This window comes from Sprattus sprattus (genome assembly GCF_963457725.1).
Source record: "Sprattus sprattus genome assembly, chromosome: 4".
Taxonomy (NCBI): domain Eukaryota; kingdom Metazoa; phylum Chordata; class Actinopteri; order Clupeiformes; family Clupeidae; genus Sprattus; species Sprattus sprattus.
Genome location: NC_137923.1, coordinates 33,945,232 through 33,965,693, shown reverse-complemented (window position 1 = coordinate 33,965,693; position 20,462 = coordinate 33,945,232). Strand labels below are relative to the sequence as shown.

At 39.3% G+C, this 20,462-nt stretch overlaps 1 protein-coding gene across 1 annotated transcript in view; it reads left to right on the top strand.

Moving 5' to 3' along the window:
* Nucleotides 1–452: 452 nt before the first annotated feature.
* Nucleotides 453–20,462, top strand: part of tox (thymocyte selection-associated high mobility group box) — a gene marked incomplete at its 3' end in the record, with an annotated part of 46,334 nt that continues 26,324 nt past the window's right edge. The window contains exon 1 of the mRNA XM_080836961.1: nt 453–555. Coding sequence (XP_080693087.1) covers nt 454–555 — 102 coding nt within the window. The 5' untranslated portion in view covers nt 453. The remainder of the gene's footprint in view (nt 556–20,462) is intronic.

Genomic DNA, 20,462 nt, shown 5'->3' with positions numbered 1-20,462 from the left:
CTCACCGATATTAAATGAAACTCGGAACTGATGAAGTTGGCGGCTTTACTGTGGCGCCCCCATGTACAAGTCAGTGGTAGTTTAACCTCACTTTCCGTCTTTCGATTCTTTTGTGGTAAGTGCTTGGACACAACCGAGAGGCTGTTTCAGTCGGTGTCCTGTGTATGCTAACTCAAGACCTTATGTTTAGTTCCTCAGAAACGGAACCAAAAAACATGACATTATTGTAGATTGTTCATAGCCTGTATTTTAAACTTGCCAACAGAATCGGCCACTGCTGAAGGACTTACAACTGGTTCACTTAAAACTTTGGTATAGACGACCGACGGATGTGAGAACTGTGCATCTCTCAACACTGTTAGCTATTCAATTCTACGGTAACATCGAGTAGTAGGTTAGGGTGTTTGCCGTTCACTGCTGTAGTAGAAAATTGGACTTGATGTTTTTACTGAAATGGACGTGAGATTCTATCCACCTCAGACACAGTCACAACTTGCAGCAGATCCTCCGCGACTGGGACCTTCACACTATTTGGACTCTCCATATTGCAATAAGGTAGGCTATATAACGGTTTATTGGCCAATGATCTGAATCGGACCTATTCATGATAGACTGTAAAAGAAAGAAAAAAAGCTTAAATGACGTCAGGTATCTTGCGATCGTAACCTATCGACAGGGATGGGAAGAGGTTCCCCGCATGAGTTTGTAACCTTGCTTAGCCTAATATCGGTTTTAAAACCACGAAGAAATATGAAGTTGTGTTTTTCTTTGTGGCTTGTATTGGAATGGCAGCCTTGCGTTGCACTCTATATCACTTAAGCCTTCTTGTTTGATGATAAAGTCCTCGATGATCAATCAGTCAGTTATCAACTGAGAATGTAACAGGATAAACCTCTCTTGTGTTAATTCTTTGTAAGCTAATTAGGCCATCTTAATTGCGCGCACTTTGCCATGACTCAGTTGCAGAAGCGAGTTTTCTCACTTTCCCTCGTGGTGTTCATGTAAATGTTCCATTTTTGTGTGTGGACGTTATATTGATTCCCCGTTTGACAACCCACCATTTAAAACACCCCTGTTTGCCTTTGTTATTCATTATAGTGTATTGTTATCAAGTAGCCCATATTTAGCATTATTCAGTGATTGATAACTAAGAATTATTAATGGCGACTTAATTGTGATTTACTATTAACCCATCACCATGATTATGGCGGATATCAGATAAGTTTGCTCTGTTCCATTATAAACAACTAAGCCACCAGTCTGATGTTTTTCATAATGATGGTGTTGTTTCTCCCTCTCTCTTTATCCCCCACCCTTCTCTCTTCTTTGGATGAGGGAGGAGGGGTAGAGTTACTGTTGAGCAGCAGAGTGGGGGTTGGGATATTATTTCTCCCTATGCCTTCTGATTCTCCCTTCTAGATATCCACTGAATGTGGGGAAGTAGCCTACTGATATGCAGGTTTACCTTCCAGCCTCCCAGATCTTCTGTTCTATAGTTGTGACACATTAGAGAACTAAAACTTAACAGAGAACTTCAATTTAATCTCCTTAGCACTTAAATCTATCAGTCTAGATTCGACGATTTGATGTATTTACTTGCGTACTATAATCATACCTTACCACCTGAAAGAGTGAAGGCAGTAAGGGAAGGATGTGTGTCTGTCTGTGTGGATGGGGGAAGGGGATTCATGGATGAGAATTGAGTCGCTGTTGGAAGGAGGGATGGGCCTTTAGATATAATCTATAAGTGTCATTTTACTGCAAAAGTTGCTCTGATTATGTGAGCTCCAGTTGGCTAACTGAGTACCACCAGTGAATATGATTTTTTTCATCAGTACAAACTCTGCCTGTTTTACCTCTTTGACCACACATTTGACCCCAAATCATATTAGTTGAAATAGAACCATAAGGCCAATAGTTAATGCACCAAACTTTGTACCTAAATTTGTACACATACACACACGCACGCACGCACGCACGCACGCACACACACACACACACACACACACAAAAGCACACAGCTTTACCAGTTTTACAGCTCAACCTTGTTTTCTGAAGGCATATGGAATTGTAACATAATAGAAATAGCTTTAAAAAAAATAGATTGCACTCATCAACACAGCTCTTCTGTGCAGAGAAGATGTTAATTAATTAATTAACTTATCTGATGGCAGAACAATTCAAGATGAGTGTCCGTTTCTGTGTTGAGGGGCCAACTTGAGTACCTGTAGAATATACACCTTCATATTTTCTCAGTGGCCTCTTTCTATTATAAACCCACTAGGATTGCATGGGATTTTCTACATTTAACATCAACAAAATCATTCATCAGGTCAACCTATGTTCATGTGGTTGGTATAGTTTAAGTTAATAATCTGTGGACAAAACTAGTACTAAAGCCAGGCCCATATCAAAGTCTGTTATATATTATATTATATTTACCTCCAGCAAGGAGGTTATGCGATCGGGTCCGTTAATTTATTTATTTGTCCGTCTGTTTGTCTGTCTGTCTGTCTGTGGACAAGATTTCTCAGAAACTACTGGGCGGATCTTTCTGAAATTTTCACAAGAGGTGGATCTGAATTCTGGATTCTGGATCCGGATCTTTGTTTTCACACCTAAAGTGACATTTCTTGAAAACCAATGACCGGATTTTAATGAAATTTACAATGAATGTAGACTTTGGCCTATTGTTCAGATGAACGTTTTAGATCTTGCTTTACTATCAACGTCAACCCAACGTCAAACCAGAAATCTCGGATTGCTCTTGTATTTATTTATTTCAGGATTAATGGCTTTGAGATAGCACTCTACTCTGAGATGGAAAAGAGCTTGGTGTCTTTGAGTTCTTCTCGTGATTGAGATAATGTAAGCATGCTGGTAACACTGCATGAATCATTGGGCCCTATTCTCGTGGGCATGCAAAGACTGTCAGTAGATAGGCAGGTTTGAACACATCACAAAGTCTTAGTCCTTCATCAGTCAATTTTACTTTGGTAATAGTAGTTTTTAAAATGCACAGCAGGTACAGTATATACAATGAATATGATTTTGGCTGACAACAACAATTTTCTTTCTTCTTATTTGTGCCATTCTATGAAGGAAGGGGAATGATCCTCATAGATTACCACATGTCTCTAACTCAAGAAGTGATGATTCATAAATGATCCTCATAGATAACCACATCTCTCTAACTCAAGGAGTGATGATTCATATTCATCTTTATTTCGCCATGTATACAGATACAATTTGGTTTGGTTTTCTCCATGCAGGCTGTAGCATCACAAATAGGACAACAAGACAAAACAGAACAACAATACAAGAATAGTACCAGTATGAGCAGAATAATAAATAAGAATGGAGGTAGTGCAACAATAGTAACGTTAAATAAAGTTAAATAAAGAGCCATGAAGCTCATGTGTAAGGGATATTTATAAGGGCTATTGCTTGGGGGGGAAAACGGTCCACATGTCTATAACACAAAGTGATGTTTCATAAAGGATCCCCATAGATTACCACATGTCTATAACTCAAGGAGTGATGATTCATAAATTATCCTAATAGATTACCACATCTAATAACTCTTTTTTAAGCCAGATAATAGGAATAGAAATTTCCGCACAGGTCATATCAGGATCTTATATACTTTTAGTCCGTCATGCATACTCATCACATTTAAGATTTATCTGTAGATTTCCAGTGAAGCAGAAGTCAGGCGACTGTGATGGCCACATCTTCAGCTCGTTTTTCTTAAAGTAATAGGACTAGATTTTGAGGTGTTCATGGGAACATCGTCGTGTTTAAGTCAGCCTCTTTATAGCTCCAGTTTCCTGACTAACTGCATGGCTTTTATGTCCAGAATTTCATGATATTTCATAGATCCAACTCCAATAGCTCAATTTGAGACTCATCTGTCCACAGCACCTGTCTCTAAAAGAACTTGCAGATCTATATTGTATTTAGAACCTGAATGTTGGGATGAGGTTTTAGTTAAAGTTGCCTTTTTATTACTTTGAAGTATAGTGAACTCTTCCTGCAGAAACTTTACTGTCATTCATACAGGGTAATTGCTTTATCTTTGTGGCCAGCAGACATGCTGTTTTTTTCTTCTTTTTTTAAGTTCCACTGTTCCCCGTAACTGCCACTGACATTTTAAATAGTCAAATTAGCAACTTGAAACATTTGTATTTTTTATAGCGCCAAAACTATAAAATTGTCTCAAGACGCATTACTGAGCCCAGTACCTGAACACGTTTAGTGCAAGAACAATGGCTACAGGGGCAAGAAAGAAAGAAAGAGGGGGGGGGGGGGGGGGGGGCATCTCCTTGAGGCCAGCTGGGTAGAGATAGAAAAAGAAGGGGGGGTCGTGTGGCAGAGGGGGACGGGAAACAATCAGCAACATATTAAAAGAAATCATACATGTAGCATGATGAGCATGCTAGCATACAAGTGCTAAAAGTACATCGTACATATGATTAATAAAAAACAGCCAGGTAGAGTTTGCTCATAGGGTTACTATTACAAGGGTAGGTAGAGTAAGAACAGAAAAACATGTTGATGGTGGTAATTATTTACATTGCAGGACAATGCTAGCATAGAGTATGGAGTAGAATATGACAGTGCGGTGGGAATGGACTGGTAGAGAGACTACAGCAGTGTCCCAGAGCGAAGATAGTCTAAACTAGGAGGGGAAGAAAGACTAGGAGGCCTGCTTTGTAGGCGTCTGTTACCTTCATTTTCCCATCCTTAAAGGCGGCTGCATGCTACAGCGTTGGGGGTTAACGGTTGCGCAAAATTTACTCGGTGCAGTTCATGCTCCCAAAGGTTGCGCGTGTCGTCATGAGCCTGCCATTTGCCTGGCAGATACAAAGCTGTTTCCCTAACAGAAAGTCTGAAGCTTGAAGTTCTTTCCAAACCTTTGCTTGGGTAGCACTGTTAAACTGAGCAGACATGCATACTACATTTGAGTAATCTCATCACGTAACATTCGTTTTCTAAAAACAATCACATAGTATTGCATGTTTAACTGTGGTAGAAAATACGTTAGCTTAATGCTAACGTATATGGAAAATCCTATAGACACCGCGCTAGGTATTAGCATCAAGTAATTCACGTTAATGTTTTTGTATGAGCCTGACATTTGCTCTGCAGATAGATAACAGGTTCCCTAACAGAAAGTCTGAAGCTTGAAGTTCTTTTCAAACCTTTACTTGGGAAGCACTGTAAAACTGAGTAGACATGCAGAATATTTTAGTAACCTCATCTCGTATCATTCGTTGATAGAATGCAGGCTGCGAGGCTCGCGTAAGGGCTTACGTAAAAAATGACGCAAGTCTAGAAAAAGGGGCCGACGCACGCAAGACGTAAGAAGTCGCGCAAGGGTCGCGCAAGGGGCTTGCGCGGCCTCTTGCGCTTGCGCTTACGCTTACGTAAGGAAGCATGAATCAGCCTTAAGTCAGTTGCTGTGATGGGCTAATGGCTATTGAGGGTTATACCTCAAGTTTGAAGTCAGACAATTTATCATGAACTACAATCATCATCTGATAACTCGTTATAAAACATTTTGACCTACCTCAGAAGTCCTAATACATCAGTTAAGGACGTACAACATTGAGAAAGTAGAAGGGTGCTTAAACTATTGCACATGCCACAATTGCAGTTTATTTTTAATTTTTAAGAAAAGTAACATGCACTCACATTTGTTGAAAGGCTAATTTTAATGTAAGCTGCAGGGTTAGCAGTGGCAGCGGTTATTTAATTTCATTCTGAGTTCTTAATAAAATGTATTGTGTGATAATAATATTTTAATCACAAAAGAAAATAACAGATTGAAATTAACAGATTGGTCACGTAGCACGACACAGACACGTTGCGCGTGAACGTGATTGTTCAATGAGTAGTAGGCTAAAGGCTGAAGGCTGAAGGCTGATTCATGCTTCCTTACGTAAGCGTAAGCGCAAGCGCAAGAGGCCGCGCAAGCCCCTTGCGCGACCCTTGCGCGACTTCTTACGTCCTGCGTGCGTCGGCCCCTTTTTCTAGACTTGCGTCATTTTTTACGTAAGCCCTTACGCGAGCCTCGCAGCCTGCATTCTATCAACGAATGATACGAGATGAGGTTACTAAAATATTCTGCATGTCTACTCAGTTTTACAGTGCTTCCCAAGTAAAGGTTTGAAAATAACTTCAAGCTTCAGACTTTCTGTTAGGGAACCTGTTATCTATCTGCAGAGCAAATGTCAGGCTCATACAAAAACATTAACGTGAATTACTTGATGCTAATACCTAGCGCGGTGTCTATAGGATTTTCCATATACGTTAGCATTAAGCTAACGTATTTTCTACCACAGTTAAACATGCAATACTATGTGATTGTTTTTAGAAAACGAATGTTACGTGATGAGATTACTCAAATGTAGTCTGCATGTCTGCTCAGTTTAACAGTGCTACCCAAGCAAAGGTTTGAAAAGAACTTCAAGCTTCAGACTTTCTGTTAGGGAAACAGCTTTCTATCTGCCAGGCAAATGGCAGGCTCATGACAACACGCGCAACCTTTGGGAGCATGAACTGCACCGAGTAAATTTTGCGCAACCGTTAACCCCCAACGCTGTAGCAAGCAGCCGCCTTAAGTAACAGTAATCCTCGCGATCGGTCAATTCTAAGTCAAGCGTTCACAAAATCACGAAAATGGATCGGTATTTGATCCGCAAATTTCCTCGAGTTGAAGAAGATGTTCAAGAGGAAGAAAAAATGCAAGAGGTATTGGATTCTGATTCTGAAGTCAACCCTTCACCTCTACTGAGGGCGCTGCTAGCCATGCTGCTAGCACCCTGGGTGACTTTTAAGCATGAACGCCCAGGATGGTCCGAAAAGACCAATATTACAAAAATGTTGTGGAAAGCTTGCGCTACACTGCTTGTCAGGGGATCTCACAGCGAGGCCACATTGAAGATGAGGATTCAGCAAACAGGGGTAATTTCCGCGAGGTGCTATCTGTAATTGGAAAATTTGATAAAACCGTTCAGAAAAAGTTAGATAACAACCTGTCAAATGCAAAGTATGTGCACCATGACGTGCAGAATGAGATCATCAATGTAATGGCAGAAATGATTAGGAAACAATTAAGGGATGTTTTAAGCATAGTTTTGTGTGCACTTTTTGATTCACTTTTTGATCTCTTATTATTGTGGTTTTGAGAGCCTAGTGTTTGGTTTCATTCATGTTTTTATTGATTGTGACCTAAAATAATATACACTTTTTGAAAGCATTTCTGACTCTTTGCCTGTTTAAGTTAATTCTATCAGATATTCTAATCTGCCGTCTTTAGTTAGAAGTGTATTGAACTTGGTATGTTTAGTTTAATTTGTCGCACATAGTAGTGGTGCCCTGGTAGTCATCTGGCGCAAACTTTAATCCACACACTGAAGTAAGTGAAGTATTTGGGATTACGTTATCTATAACATGCTGCATCCATTTTGACCGTCGGAGATGAACGCGGCTTTGTGCGCGTCCGTCAGAAGTAGCCTAATGATAATAATAATACGATCGATTTGAATGGCGCTTTTTATGTACCCCAAAGACGCGTTAGAGATCAAACGTGTAAACATATGTGACGATATGGTGGGGAGGTGTTGTAGTAGAGAAAAATGAGACTCATATGCTATCACCCTAATTTCATAGCACCCTCAGTAAAACGCAGAGTACCCCCATAGCACCACCAGAAAAAAATCTCTGGCACCGCCACTGAGGGTTAGATAGAGCCTTTCACACAGTGAAGGGTTATACCCACAATTAGATTAACATAAATGATTGGTAGCTACTGTAAGCTATTGAGACTAAGACTGATCCATAGGGCTACTGATACTGTAAATATGTATTAACAGTTTACATTTAAACCTTGTTTTGCCTTGGCCGTGGCCTTAATGGTTAACTTATTTGAATATGATATTAAAACAATGATATGTTAACTAGCTATGGGAGAACATTGGAATGTAGGAAGTTACATCAAAAACAGGTGAGATAAGATTACAATTCTATTCCAGATCTCTTGCTGTTCCCAGATATATGTGGGTACATTTCATGTGTTCCCCTGTGATTGTTAGTGATACTCGTCTCCCAGTGATGGGCAAGCTACTTGATATGTTTAGTGAGCTAAGCTATCAGCTGTACTCTACAATAAATTCAGCTTCACTACACAGAAGCTACCACTCATAAAAAAGTAGCAAGCTAAGTTACAAAAACCTGTCAAAAGTAGTTTGATACATTAGTAGCTACTTTTAGTTAAACAAACTGCATGCCAAGTTAATGCCATTTTAGTGATCAACACAACTGTCAGTCAGATAAAAACAGTAGAAATTAAATTAATTCACCTGAACGTGTGTTCGTATGTTTGTGTTGGATGTCATTGACGTTAAAAGGAACTACATGGATACTTTGGATTACAAAGAAGGCATCTGAAAACATATTTATATTTTTATATTCACTCGTCTCGTCTAAAGTGACGTACTTTTGAAGGTATGGCTGTGGAGTCAGGTCCTCAAACGCAGATGAAAACAAATGAATGCAGAAGACCTCCGCCTCCCTTCATCTTTCGTCTATTTAGTGCATTTTCGCAATTTCGACTTCCTGAGCAGACAGCAGGGACTTCCTTTATTTGTGTTTGATTTTTTTTTTTACTTTCATCATCTTCAGCTGTATCTAAATATCAACAGCATTCTAGTTATCCGGTTGTCTAGAATCTGCACGCAAACTACCCATTTAAAATTAGGGGAGAATTAATTTTTAATTGATGAGCAGCGTCTGTTGTACTTGAAATGACGATACCTAGCTTTTCACTCGTCTCGACTAAAGTGACGTACTGCTTAATTTGTGTGTTTGATGGCTGCAGAGAAGGTTGTTATGTATGAACATCAGAAAGGTCCAGGATAAGTTAGCTTCCAAGGACACTACTGCGCTACTTGATCAATAAAAGAGCTTAGCTACTGAAAAGTTACTTGGTTTTGTAAATAGCGACGTTATTGCCAAGCTACTGACAAATGTAGTTAAGCTAGTAGCGTCGCTACAAGTAGTGACACTAGGCTACTGCCCATCACTGTCGTCTCCAGCTTAAATGTCATTATTTATGTGTGGTATTTCATGGCTCCTGCTTTAGTTTCTCATTGTGAGACCTTGAATGAATCAAGAGTAGCTCTGACTACCTATGCAGGTGATGTATTAAAGAGACACCAAGGGGGGGGGGGTCATTAGATTTCTCATCCCCTCAAATGTAGAATGAGATGTGAAGAGTGAAGAAAGGGGAATTCACTCATTTTATTTCGGTGCTTCTTGCCAAACATGTTGGCTATTAATTTCACAACGCAGACGAGGCAAATTAGTCGAAAAAGGAAAAGGGAGAGATTATACAGCCATCCCAAATGACTGCTATCACTGTACATAGGCAGTCCAGAGCAGCCGATTCCAGAAAACACTATTGATAGACCCTAGGGTGGCATTAAACTTAACAATAACTACTTACTTACCGCTAGTAAAGTCATGCCAGGAATTATGAAACTGGCGTTTCAACGGAGTCCTAGCGAGGTTCATACCCCAAAGCCGAAGTTTGATATTTCCCGACATGACCAAACGGTCGAGGTTAGTTGATTGTTTATTATTTTGCATTTTTCTGTCCTTTTATTTTGTAAATGAAATGAAATGGTAATTGATAATAGAAAAACACGTTGTTTTGCTGAGCTCTCAAGTCTCACGAAAAATTAGTTTCAGATGTTGCGTAGCAACTCAATACTTGCTGAATTCAAGTTAAAATGACTTTCCGTTACTAGATACAGTACCGAGAAAAAACTATTTCAAATTGCCCCAGGTTAAGTTTTTCATAAGCTAGTTGTGTTGCACATCAGCAGTATTTGCCTGTGAAATATACTGCTTATTTAAGCAGAGAAATATAATGCTAGGCTAAAGCAGAGAAATATAATGCTAGGCTAAATCAGATAAATATAGTGCTAGGCTAAAGCAGATAATTCTAGTGCTAGGCTAAAGCAGAGAAATATAATGCTAGGCTAAATCAGATAAATATAGTGCTAGGCTAAAGCAGATAAATATAGTGCTAGGCTAAAGCAGAGAAATATAATGCTAGGCTAAAGCAGATAAATATAGTGCCAGGCTAAAGCAGAGAAATATAACGCTAGGCTAAAGCAGAGAAATATAACGCTAAGCTAAAGCAGAGCAACAGGATCAGTTTAGTTGTAGCCTATAAGGTTGTTTGCAATTAAGCATCACAATTAAAAGGCAGGTTGATATCAACCAATGGTGTTTGTGATCTGACCCTTCAAATTCGTTTACATATGATGTCCTCTTCACCGATGACCCTGTGAAATTCTCGACTGTATTCAATGACCTTTTATAGACCTTTACATATTCATGTTGATTAGGTGGCTATTGTGTTATTTCCAAATAAACACACGTTTGTTGTCAACTCTGTGACTCAGTAGGCTAACCCTTTTCAGTCTCCTACCTGAAGCCTGCACTTTGGAGATAATGGGTTCATATCCAGCCTAATTTTCTAGTCTGCATAATTATCATCCTAATCTTCTGTTACTAGTTCTATGTAAAACATACACCATTTTCCTTCCCTACATCACGAGAATATTCTTATATATAATAGTTTACATCAGTGGTCCCCAACCACCGGGCTGCGGCCCGCTACCGGTCTGTGAGGCATTTGTTACCGGGCCCCACAGAAAGAATAAATTATTTATATCAATTCCGCTGTATTAATTATTAGTGTCTGAAAGGTGTTTTATTTTGAAAAACTACCGGATTTTCCCGGAAGTCACATTCGCCTGTGCCTTTTGTCACGTCAAGACGCTTGTCTCGTTCAAGTGATACGTCACTCAAAAAATAAGCCCGCAAACTAGCGAAACTTAGTAAAAAAACAAACATCTTTGGAGAGCTTCTTTGCAAAGGTGAAAAGGCCAACTAAGGAGCCAGAAGAGGAGCCTACGACCTCAAAAAAAGAAAGCTTCTTTTAACAGACAATACCAGGAGTCATACTTAAAATATGGGTTTATCGCAACAGGTGATTCTCACGCACCAAGTCCGCTCTGTTTAATATGTGGCGACAAGCTAGCAAACGAGCCAATGAAGCCTTTAAAACTGTTTCGGCACATGGAGACCAAGCACTGATTCCGAGTTTTGGTGAGTTGTATTTTTTATGCACTTAACGTTCGTAATACAATCGTGTTGGCAGCAAATTAACTCCACCTAACGTTAATGTTAGCTTTTGTGTATGAGCAGACTGGGCTTCATTCTATCAAACTTGTGCTTGCCTCACGGGTGCAATTGAATGATTCACATCAGAATGGATGACGTGACTAATAAGAGGTGTAAAATGACACCTTGAAGCCGGTCCGTGAAAAAAATCCCTACATATAACCGGTCCGTGGTGCAAAAAAGGTTGGGGACCCCTGGTTTACATATTACCCTCTGACTAAAGGCCGATTTAGGGTAGGTTTTTAACGCAGAACTGTAAGCACGTAAGATACACAAGGGACTCGTTTTGATTTACGGTTCCTTAAGGTTCCCTAAGGATTGTGCATGTTGCAAAGCAAATCAACGCCAGAACTGTAGGTTTTATTTTGAGTGAAGGAACCGTATTTATTGCAGCAGGACACTAAAAACTTACCGGAGCATGAAAGTGTAGTGGGCAAAAGGCTTGATGTTATGAATGCATGTGTTACACAAAATACAAAGGTTGGCAATTCAGTACCAGTGGCGAAAAAGACAGATCACATGATGCAGAAGTTCGTTTATTGACACATCTTTTAATGACGGCCACAGCGCTTTAAAACGATGTATTTATGAGTTACATTATTCAAAGGTGAAAGTAGACAGCGAGAGAATCACCAGGGCCCTGTTCGGCATAGAACTGAAGCTAAGTTTATCTAAAATTATCTCGCTAAATGAGAACAGGCTATACCGGTCTGCCGACGAACGGGTGGATCCTTAATCATGCGGATTAATTTCATCCAGGCCAAACTTGCGTATTAATCTCCTCTGTATTAATTATACTTTTACATCTCCTTCTAAATTGCTTTGAATAAAAGCGTCTGCTTAATGATTAAATGTAAATGTATTAATAAGAAATCCAATACATTGAAGCAATGAAAAGAAATTGTGTGTATTTCTCTCTTCTTATCATGCATCCACCTTTTCTACAAAAATGAAATGCTGTGAAGTAGACTGAGGTAGACTTTATTCACTACTGCACAAAAACTAGACACGTTTGCAAAACTATACGTTTGCAAACACGAACTCATCATGATGAGAAAATGGATCTTGGTGATCGCAAAGAACGCTACGCTAATCAAACTATCTAATATCACTCCTTTCAGTCCTTGGTCAATGGGATCCCTCCTTTTGCCAGGGGTGTGGCAAGCTTAGCCAGCTAAAGTATAGCCTGCCCTGGAGCAGGTTAGCGCTAAGTGATATGTTACTATGGTAATTTATCAGAAGTTGCTTCGCCGAACCCGATAAAGGGGCGTTCTCTATGTTTAGCCTGAACAGTACCCTGGTGTACCTTCTCATCATGAGTGTATGTTGTCAGTGCTTGTAATACAACGTTGTTGGCCGCAAGTAAACTCCACGTTAATGTTAGCTTTTGTATATGAGCAGACCGGGCTCATTCTATCAAACTCGCGCTTGCCTCACGGTTGCAATTAATTGATTCACGTCAATATGAATGGATGACATGACTTACAAGTGGTGGAAAATGAATATGAAAGTATTTGTTTGGTGAATTAGCGCGTTCTCTCCAAAACAATCGAAGAGGCTTGTGAGACAGTTTGAAGGCTATTCATGATTAAAATTGTGAGACTGATGACCGGAATTGTGAGACTCATGAAAGGCTGTGGTGAGCAGGCCAATCACAGTCCTTGCAACTGCGTGGGGCCGGCGTGGCTTTGTTGGATAGTCCGAAATTTTGGGGGTCGCACTTAAGCAAGTAAGGGGTGTTATGTAACTGCGCAAGGGGCTCTTGTGTATCTTACATGCTTACGTTCTGCGTTAAAAACTGACCATAAATCCCGCTTAAGCAGTGGTACAGCATCTCGCAAGAGGCAAGTGGGAATCCATTTATAATGGTTAATTTGAACACACCAAACACCAAAAGCTGACATCAGTGGTGACAGGTAGTATCTGGAACTGACATTCTAAGCACAGGACGAGAGCTGTAGTTCGTACTATACAACCTTAAAAACAGTGTTTGGGAATGATGGTTTTGGAAAACACCAACATAGATACCTTGATAGTTGGAACTATGGTTTTGGGAAACACTTGCATGGCAACTGCATGGTTCCAACTCTGTAAATTGCTAACATAGTTACTATGCTTTTGGGAAACGTACACCTAGACAGGCAGAAACTGAGACTTTTGGAAACGCTAATTTCCAGTTTGGGGCTTATCAGTCACAACTTAACCTTCCCTGATGATTTGCGCTTTTATCATGTGACCCTTTCACGGCAGAGTAGACAATGACTGCCGTAAACGTCCAGTGTACATGAATCATCATGTGCTCGTCTAGACAGAGATATTTTCCATTTTACAACCACTGTGGATGTAGCCAGAGTACAGTCAATTAGGCCAACTACTGCAATGACTGCAAAACGCATTTTAATGTTGGTCTCCATACTGTTAAATATACCTGGAAGACAACTGGGTGGTGCCTTCCCATAAAACTTGGGGGCTTTTTACACCTGGCATTAAAATGCATTTTGGGTGATCGGATACTGTGTGACCACATGAAAGTACAGGTGTAAATGCTCTCAAGATGCATTGAGGACGCATCGTGATCCGATCACCAAACAACCTCCGGAGATGGTCAGGGAGGCGTTATGATCACATTGAACTCCAGTATAAATGCAATTGTGTTGTCAATCCACATACTACAACTATGTGGGCAGAAGTATGTCATCGCATGGATCTCTATTCTTCTTCTTCTTCTTGTATCTTTTTTTTGGACCCTCACACAGGATGTGGTGTGAGCCGGACACAGCGATCAGCGCTCAATGTGGTTAATCTGGTAAAATCATCTACATGAAATCCTTGATATGAGACATATTTTAATGGAAGGTGTTGGTATTTTCACATAAAGACAATATTGTCCTCAAAATTGTATTAATCAAAGCAATTGGTTTTGGGGTTCTCCAATGTTATCAGTTAAATATTGTATCTTTTGTCAGCACAGATATAACATGTTTCTGTCACATATATTCACATGTATTCCCTATGAATATGTTTAAAGGTGGGGATGGAATGGCTGGAACTCAGCATTGTCATATTTCCATTTTATATTTATGAGATTCTTATAACCCATAGCCCCAATTATCTGTGTGTGTGTGTGTGTGTGTGTGACAGTTTGTGTGTGTGTGTGTTTGCTGTTGTGCATCCCAAACCCAACCCACTGCCTCTCAAACACTAGCGTACTAACAAAGTGCCTTTGTACACATACCCTGGCCCTATTGTTAAGCCCCAGCTATGGGTTAACTAATGGCCCTGGCTCTCTCATTCAGATGAGTGTTCTTTGGTGGGTTAGTGGCACCTGTCAAGCTTATTGATGCTGACTGGAGAGAAGTCGCTGTGATCTTTGAGGAGAGCATTGTGTCCCTCCCATCACTCCAGACCAACTCCAATATGTGTGAGGTCATATTACCTGCACCCACCAGATGTGCCTCAACTCAACTCAACACCCCCCTGTAGTGCTACACTGGACACTGACCTCTCTTCATGTTTGACAATGGTACATTACTGCATCACAGTACACTGGACACTGACCTCTCTTCATGTTTGACAATGGTACATTACTGCATCGCAGTACACTGGACACTGACCTCTCTTCATGTTTGACAAATGGTACATTACTGCATCACAGTACACTGAACACTGACCTTTCTTTATGTTTGACAATGGTACATTACTGCATCGCAGTACACTGGACACTGACCTCTCTTCATGTTTGACAATGGTACATTACTGCATCGCAGTACACTGGACACTGACCTCTCTTCAAATTTGACAATGGTACATTACTGCATCGCAGTACACTGGACACTGACCTCTCTTCATGTTTGACAAATGGTACATTACTGCATCACAGTACACTGGACACTGACCTTTCTTTATGTTTGACAATGGTACATGTTTGACAATGGTAAAATCATCTACATGAAATCCTTGATATGAGACATATTTTAATGGAAGGTGTTGGTATTTTCACATAAAGACAATATTGTCCTCAAAATTGTATTAATTAAAGCAATTGGTTTTGGGGTTCTCCAATGTTATCAGTTAGGGATGCACCGATACCGATACCAGTATCGGGTATCGGGTCGATACTTCGTTAAAATACTCGTACTCGTACTCGTTTTAAATTACCGATACCAAAAACCGATACCCAGTGTTGCGTCTTAACGCGTGTTTTCTTCTCCTCTACTGTCTATGCCTGCCAGGTGTGAGAGCGCCGAGTTGCATAGAGGCCGAGAGCGGTATTGCAGACAGATAAGTTGAGGTTGAACTTGCAGTTTAAATCAACTCAATAACAGCTTGGATACAATGTGTGGAGGTGGCTTGCGTAAGCTAACGGTTTCGCTAGAGATTTTAAACTTAACACGTACGACCTCCAGTAAAGGTAAGTGCTATCTTCGGCTATTTTATGTTTTGCAGTTAACTTAGAACTGCTGTTACATAGGCAAAGTGTAGGGGCTAGCCTACTGTCTTTAGCGACGCTGCGCCTAAAACATATTATTGCCATTTGCTACGGTTGATTGTCGGGGACGGGACACTGACCTCTCTTCATGTTTGACAATGGTACATTACTGCATCGCAGTACACTGGACACTGACCTCTCTTCATATTTGACAAATGGTACATTACTGCATCACAGTACACTGGACACTGACCTTTCTTTATGTTTGACAATGGTACATTACTGCATCGCAGTACAAGCCTCGCAGAGGAGGGTCTTAAATGTGTATTTGGAGAGATTATTAATATTACTGTTCAAAGGTCTGCGGTACTACTTTCATCTGTCATGGAGAAGGATAGTGTTGGGTAGTTGGTTTGGTAGTTCTCCAGATGATATCAGTGTTAGGCTATTTATCATGTTTGTATCAGTTTTATTTATATAGCGCCAAAACAGTAAAATGACCTGACAAAAGGGAAAATAAAAATGTTTATTTTGTTCATACATTAGCTTGCCTGCCTAAACACACTGTTATATGAGTAGAAATTACAGTTAAGCAATGGATCCTTATTTCAAGTTTCAAGTTCAAGTTTATTTATATAGCACATTTCATATGGAATACATAGACACAATGTGCTTTGTGCAGAGAAAACATTCAATTATCTAAAATAAACACACAAACAAATACACTTAGCAAAATATATATATATGTATATAGCTTACATGAAATGAAAGAAAATAAAAAAAATAAGAAAAACAATAAGATAAAAAAACAATAAAAGAAGTGTTAAAAAAAAAACAAAAAAAAACCTATAGTCATGAATAGGCTGTAGAAAATAAAAAAGTTTTAACTCCCTTTTTGAAAGAGAGCACTGAGTGAGATGACCTTAACTCCAAAGGTAGGCTATTCCAGAGGGTTGGGGCACAGTAGCTAAAGGCACCGTGTGCAGCATTGGTGTTAATTCTTGGGGTCGTGAGAAGACATTTATTGGAGGATCTTAGGCAACACGATGGATCATAAAGAGAAATCAGATCGGAAATATAGGGTGGGGCAAGACCGTTTAGTGATTTATACACAAGAAGGAGTATTTTAAACTCAATTCTTTGTTGTACAGGGAGCCAGTGAAGTGATTTAAGAACAGGGGTGATATGATTGAATTTTAAAGTTCTAGTGACTATTCTAGCAGCTGCATTTTGGATAAGTTGAAGTTTATTTAACATCTGTTTTGTTAGACCAGCATAGAGTGCGTTGCAGTAATTTAACCGACTTGAGATGAATGCATGAACTAATTTTGCAGAATCCTGTAAAGACAGGAAGCCACGGACTTTAGAAATATTTCTAAGGTGGTAAAAGGCTGTCTTAGTAATGTTGGATAAATGCTTTTGAAAATTAAGATCTGCATCAAGAGTCACTCCTAAATGCTTTACATTCTCACATGGTTTTGCCCAGAGGGAGGTTAAAATTGGTTGAAAGTGATTTCTCAGGGCCTTAGGGCCTACAACCAGAATCTCTGTCTTGGCATCATTTAGCCGTAGAAAATTTTGGGCCATCCAATTTTTTATGTCGGAGATACAACGAGTGAGGTCATTTACCGGACTGGGGTCATCAGAGGAGAAGGATAGGTAAAGTTGGGTATCATCAGCATATGAATGGTAGGAGATGTTGTGTTGCCGAATGATAGATCCAAGTGGTAACATGTACAAATTAAAAAGCAACCATCAGAGTTGCCAAATTATTTATATAGATTGATAGAGTGACACTTCTTAGATTACTCAAAATACCTAATTATCAGACTCTTGCCAGCCGATCAGTAATTAGTATGTATCACTGGGGTATAAGAGGATATATCTCGCATTTACAATAATGATGAGAACAGTCCAGATCATGAATTTATCACTGAGGTTATGCAAGCACACCTCTATAAAGTAGGAGTTATAGCGCATTGACCTAAACATAAATGTTAACAATTAGAAGAGAAATTTGGTGGACAAAAAGTACAGCTTATATTTGGAAAGAAATACAGAAAAAGCACAAACTACCTAACTCCTTATCAACCCCTAACTACAATCAAATACATTCCCAATTTCACACCGCTGCATTTAGATGCAGGCTTTTAAACTGGGCTAGATATGGTCTGAAACATCAGGTTACAAGTGTGCAAAAGTTTGACAAATGAATAATCAATTCTGGAAAAAGTGGGATTTTGAGTTTAAAGTGTTTGATTTCTCCTCTTACATTTGGAGGGCTTTTGAAGCAGAATCTGTAAAATCTGCATAAACGCAATTTACACTTGAAAAAAAGTGGGGTTTAATTTACAAAAAATTATTGAGCAGTTTAAAAGGCTTAGTAGTCATTCAAAATCAACACTGACCAAGTTTAAAAGGCTAAGTAGTCATTCAAAATCAACACTTACAAAGTGTAAAAGGCTTAGTAGTCATTCAAAATCAACACTAACCAAGTTTAAGGCTTATTAGTCATTCAAAGTCAACACTAACCAAGTTTAAAAGGCTTAGTAGTCATTCAAAATCAACACATCATATAGGTATTTTACACAAAGCTCAACTGTCCATAGTACTAACAGTCAGGTATGAGAGTGTACTAGATTTATTTCAGTTGAACACATTATCTGCCCTTTTAGTTTTCCACGGCCTGATTTAAATTTCTAAAACGTGTTGTGTACCTTTCAAAGTATATACAGTATGTACCAGTTGAGTGTTTTCCCTTCTGCAAACAAGGGAGAGGAAAGAGAGACAGTGCAAATATATGACACCATGTAAACAAGGAACAGCTGCTCTATTGTCATTAAACTAGGGGAAGGAGAGTTTAAACAAACGAATAAGCTTGGCTACCATATGTCCGGATACACATAGAGAATACTTCTGCACAAGTGGGGGTTGAGTCCGTCTGGAAACAGTAGTCCTTCACAAGTGTTGGATCACCTGCACCACCAAAATGGAAGACATTTGAGGTGTGGTGTTTGATAGGACTAAATGAGAAACTAGCGGTTGCTATATTACTGCAGCTCTCAAAAGGAATACATTCTCTGCTCTGCCAGTGCTATGTGTTCAGCTGTCTAATGGGGAAAGGTCATGGGCAAGAAGAACTATTAGTCATGTTTTCCACAGTGTTTAGTTTCTACCACTTTGGTACTTAACACTTGCATCACTACCAAGATAGCACATTTACAGTGGAAGTATGCAATGCCATGGCAACAGGAATGAGATACCATGTCTTGAATTATGTTAGGAAATAGGAACAAAGTGTCCTGTGCTGAAGTGTTAATTGTGGCAAGTGGCAATTGTTTAGTACATGTCTGTAGACAGTGAGTCTACTCAGTATGTATCAAATATTGCAATAACAAACATGCAATGGCATACTCAGGCAGATGAAGTAAGGTAAGAACTTCTCCTTACCTTAAAAATACCTCTATTAACATCTACTGGGAATTCTTGCAGTGCTGTAGAGTGACTCTCTCAATGGAAAGACTATTTTATAGGCCAAAAGCTCATTTTGTTGACACCTGCACAAGCATCTCAAGCAGTACAACGGCAATGCTGCAGCTGCAGAGCATTTTACCATCAGACTACAGTTTAGAATCATCATTTATACTGTATGTTGTCAGGCCAATTAAGGCCTAATGTCCAACTGATGCGTCATGTCATTCCATTTCATAGCAATGAGAGGAAAACCTGAAGAATGGTATGAGGATTTGAATTGGCACTTAAGTCCATAACATTACTTAAACAAGCTATAGTTTAGGTTATTTATTAAAATATAAAACGTAAATGTAAAACTATAAAATATTTTTTTTCAGTTGTTCAAATCTTGTTTTAAGGGTTGATTGCTAGTCAGCCCCTGAGGCATCAGCTGTGGAGTCCCTATTCACTTAAAGGTGCACAATTCTGGCAAAAGGTTGATGATATTTCAACTCAACAGCCAAACAAATTACACTCCTCCGTCCCATTCTTCAGAAGCAAGGTGCTGATTGGTTGGAATTGTTTATGGCTGAGTCTTAGCTAGCGGTGTGTGAATCTTCACTGGCCTCAAGATTCAATTTGATTCTGATGCAAAGTGTAATGATTTAATTATAAAACGATTATCGTTGCATCTCGATGCATCTTCTCTTTCATGTTTTCTCATTCATAAATACAAGCACTTAGATTTGACCTCTATTTTTTCCTTCAAACATTTTATTAAACTATTTATTAAAAGATTAACATTATATAAAAAGCTGTCTTTATTTTCAAAGAATATTTCCTAGAAGTAGGCCTATGTCTAAATACTAAATTGTAGATCTTAATCTTTGATCAGACTTCTGCATCCTGAGAGTAAATTACACTAGTGAAACATGCAGTGTTAAATGCTATTTGGAAGAGAACAGGAGGAAACGAACAAGAGATAGTACAGACAAAGGCTATGCATCATTTGAATCACTTGAATTCAGAGATAACTGCCACTCCTTATACTGAATGTGAAGACTGAGAATCTAACCCCCCTTTTCTCCACGGCGACCCTGACCCACTTTTCTGGCTGCTTGTTATTCAGACTAGGATTTGTCCATATAAAGAATGTGTGTAATTTGGTTTGGCAACAAACCCTTGCATGTTCCTTTCATAAAGCTTTCTATTTAGTAATTTCACTTATTTCTCTGATTTATATGAACCAATTGATTTTGCATTTTGGATGGAAGTTGTATTTTTTGGTGGGATGTGGAGTTAATGTGTCAGTAGGAAA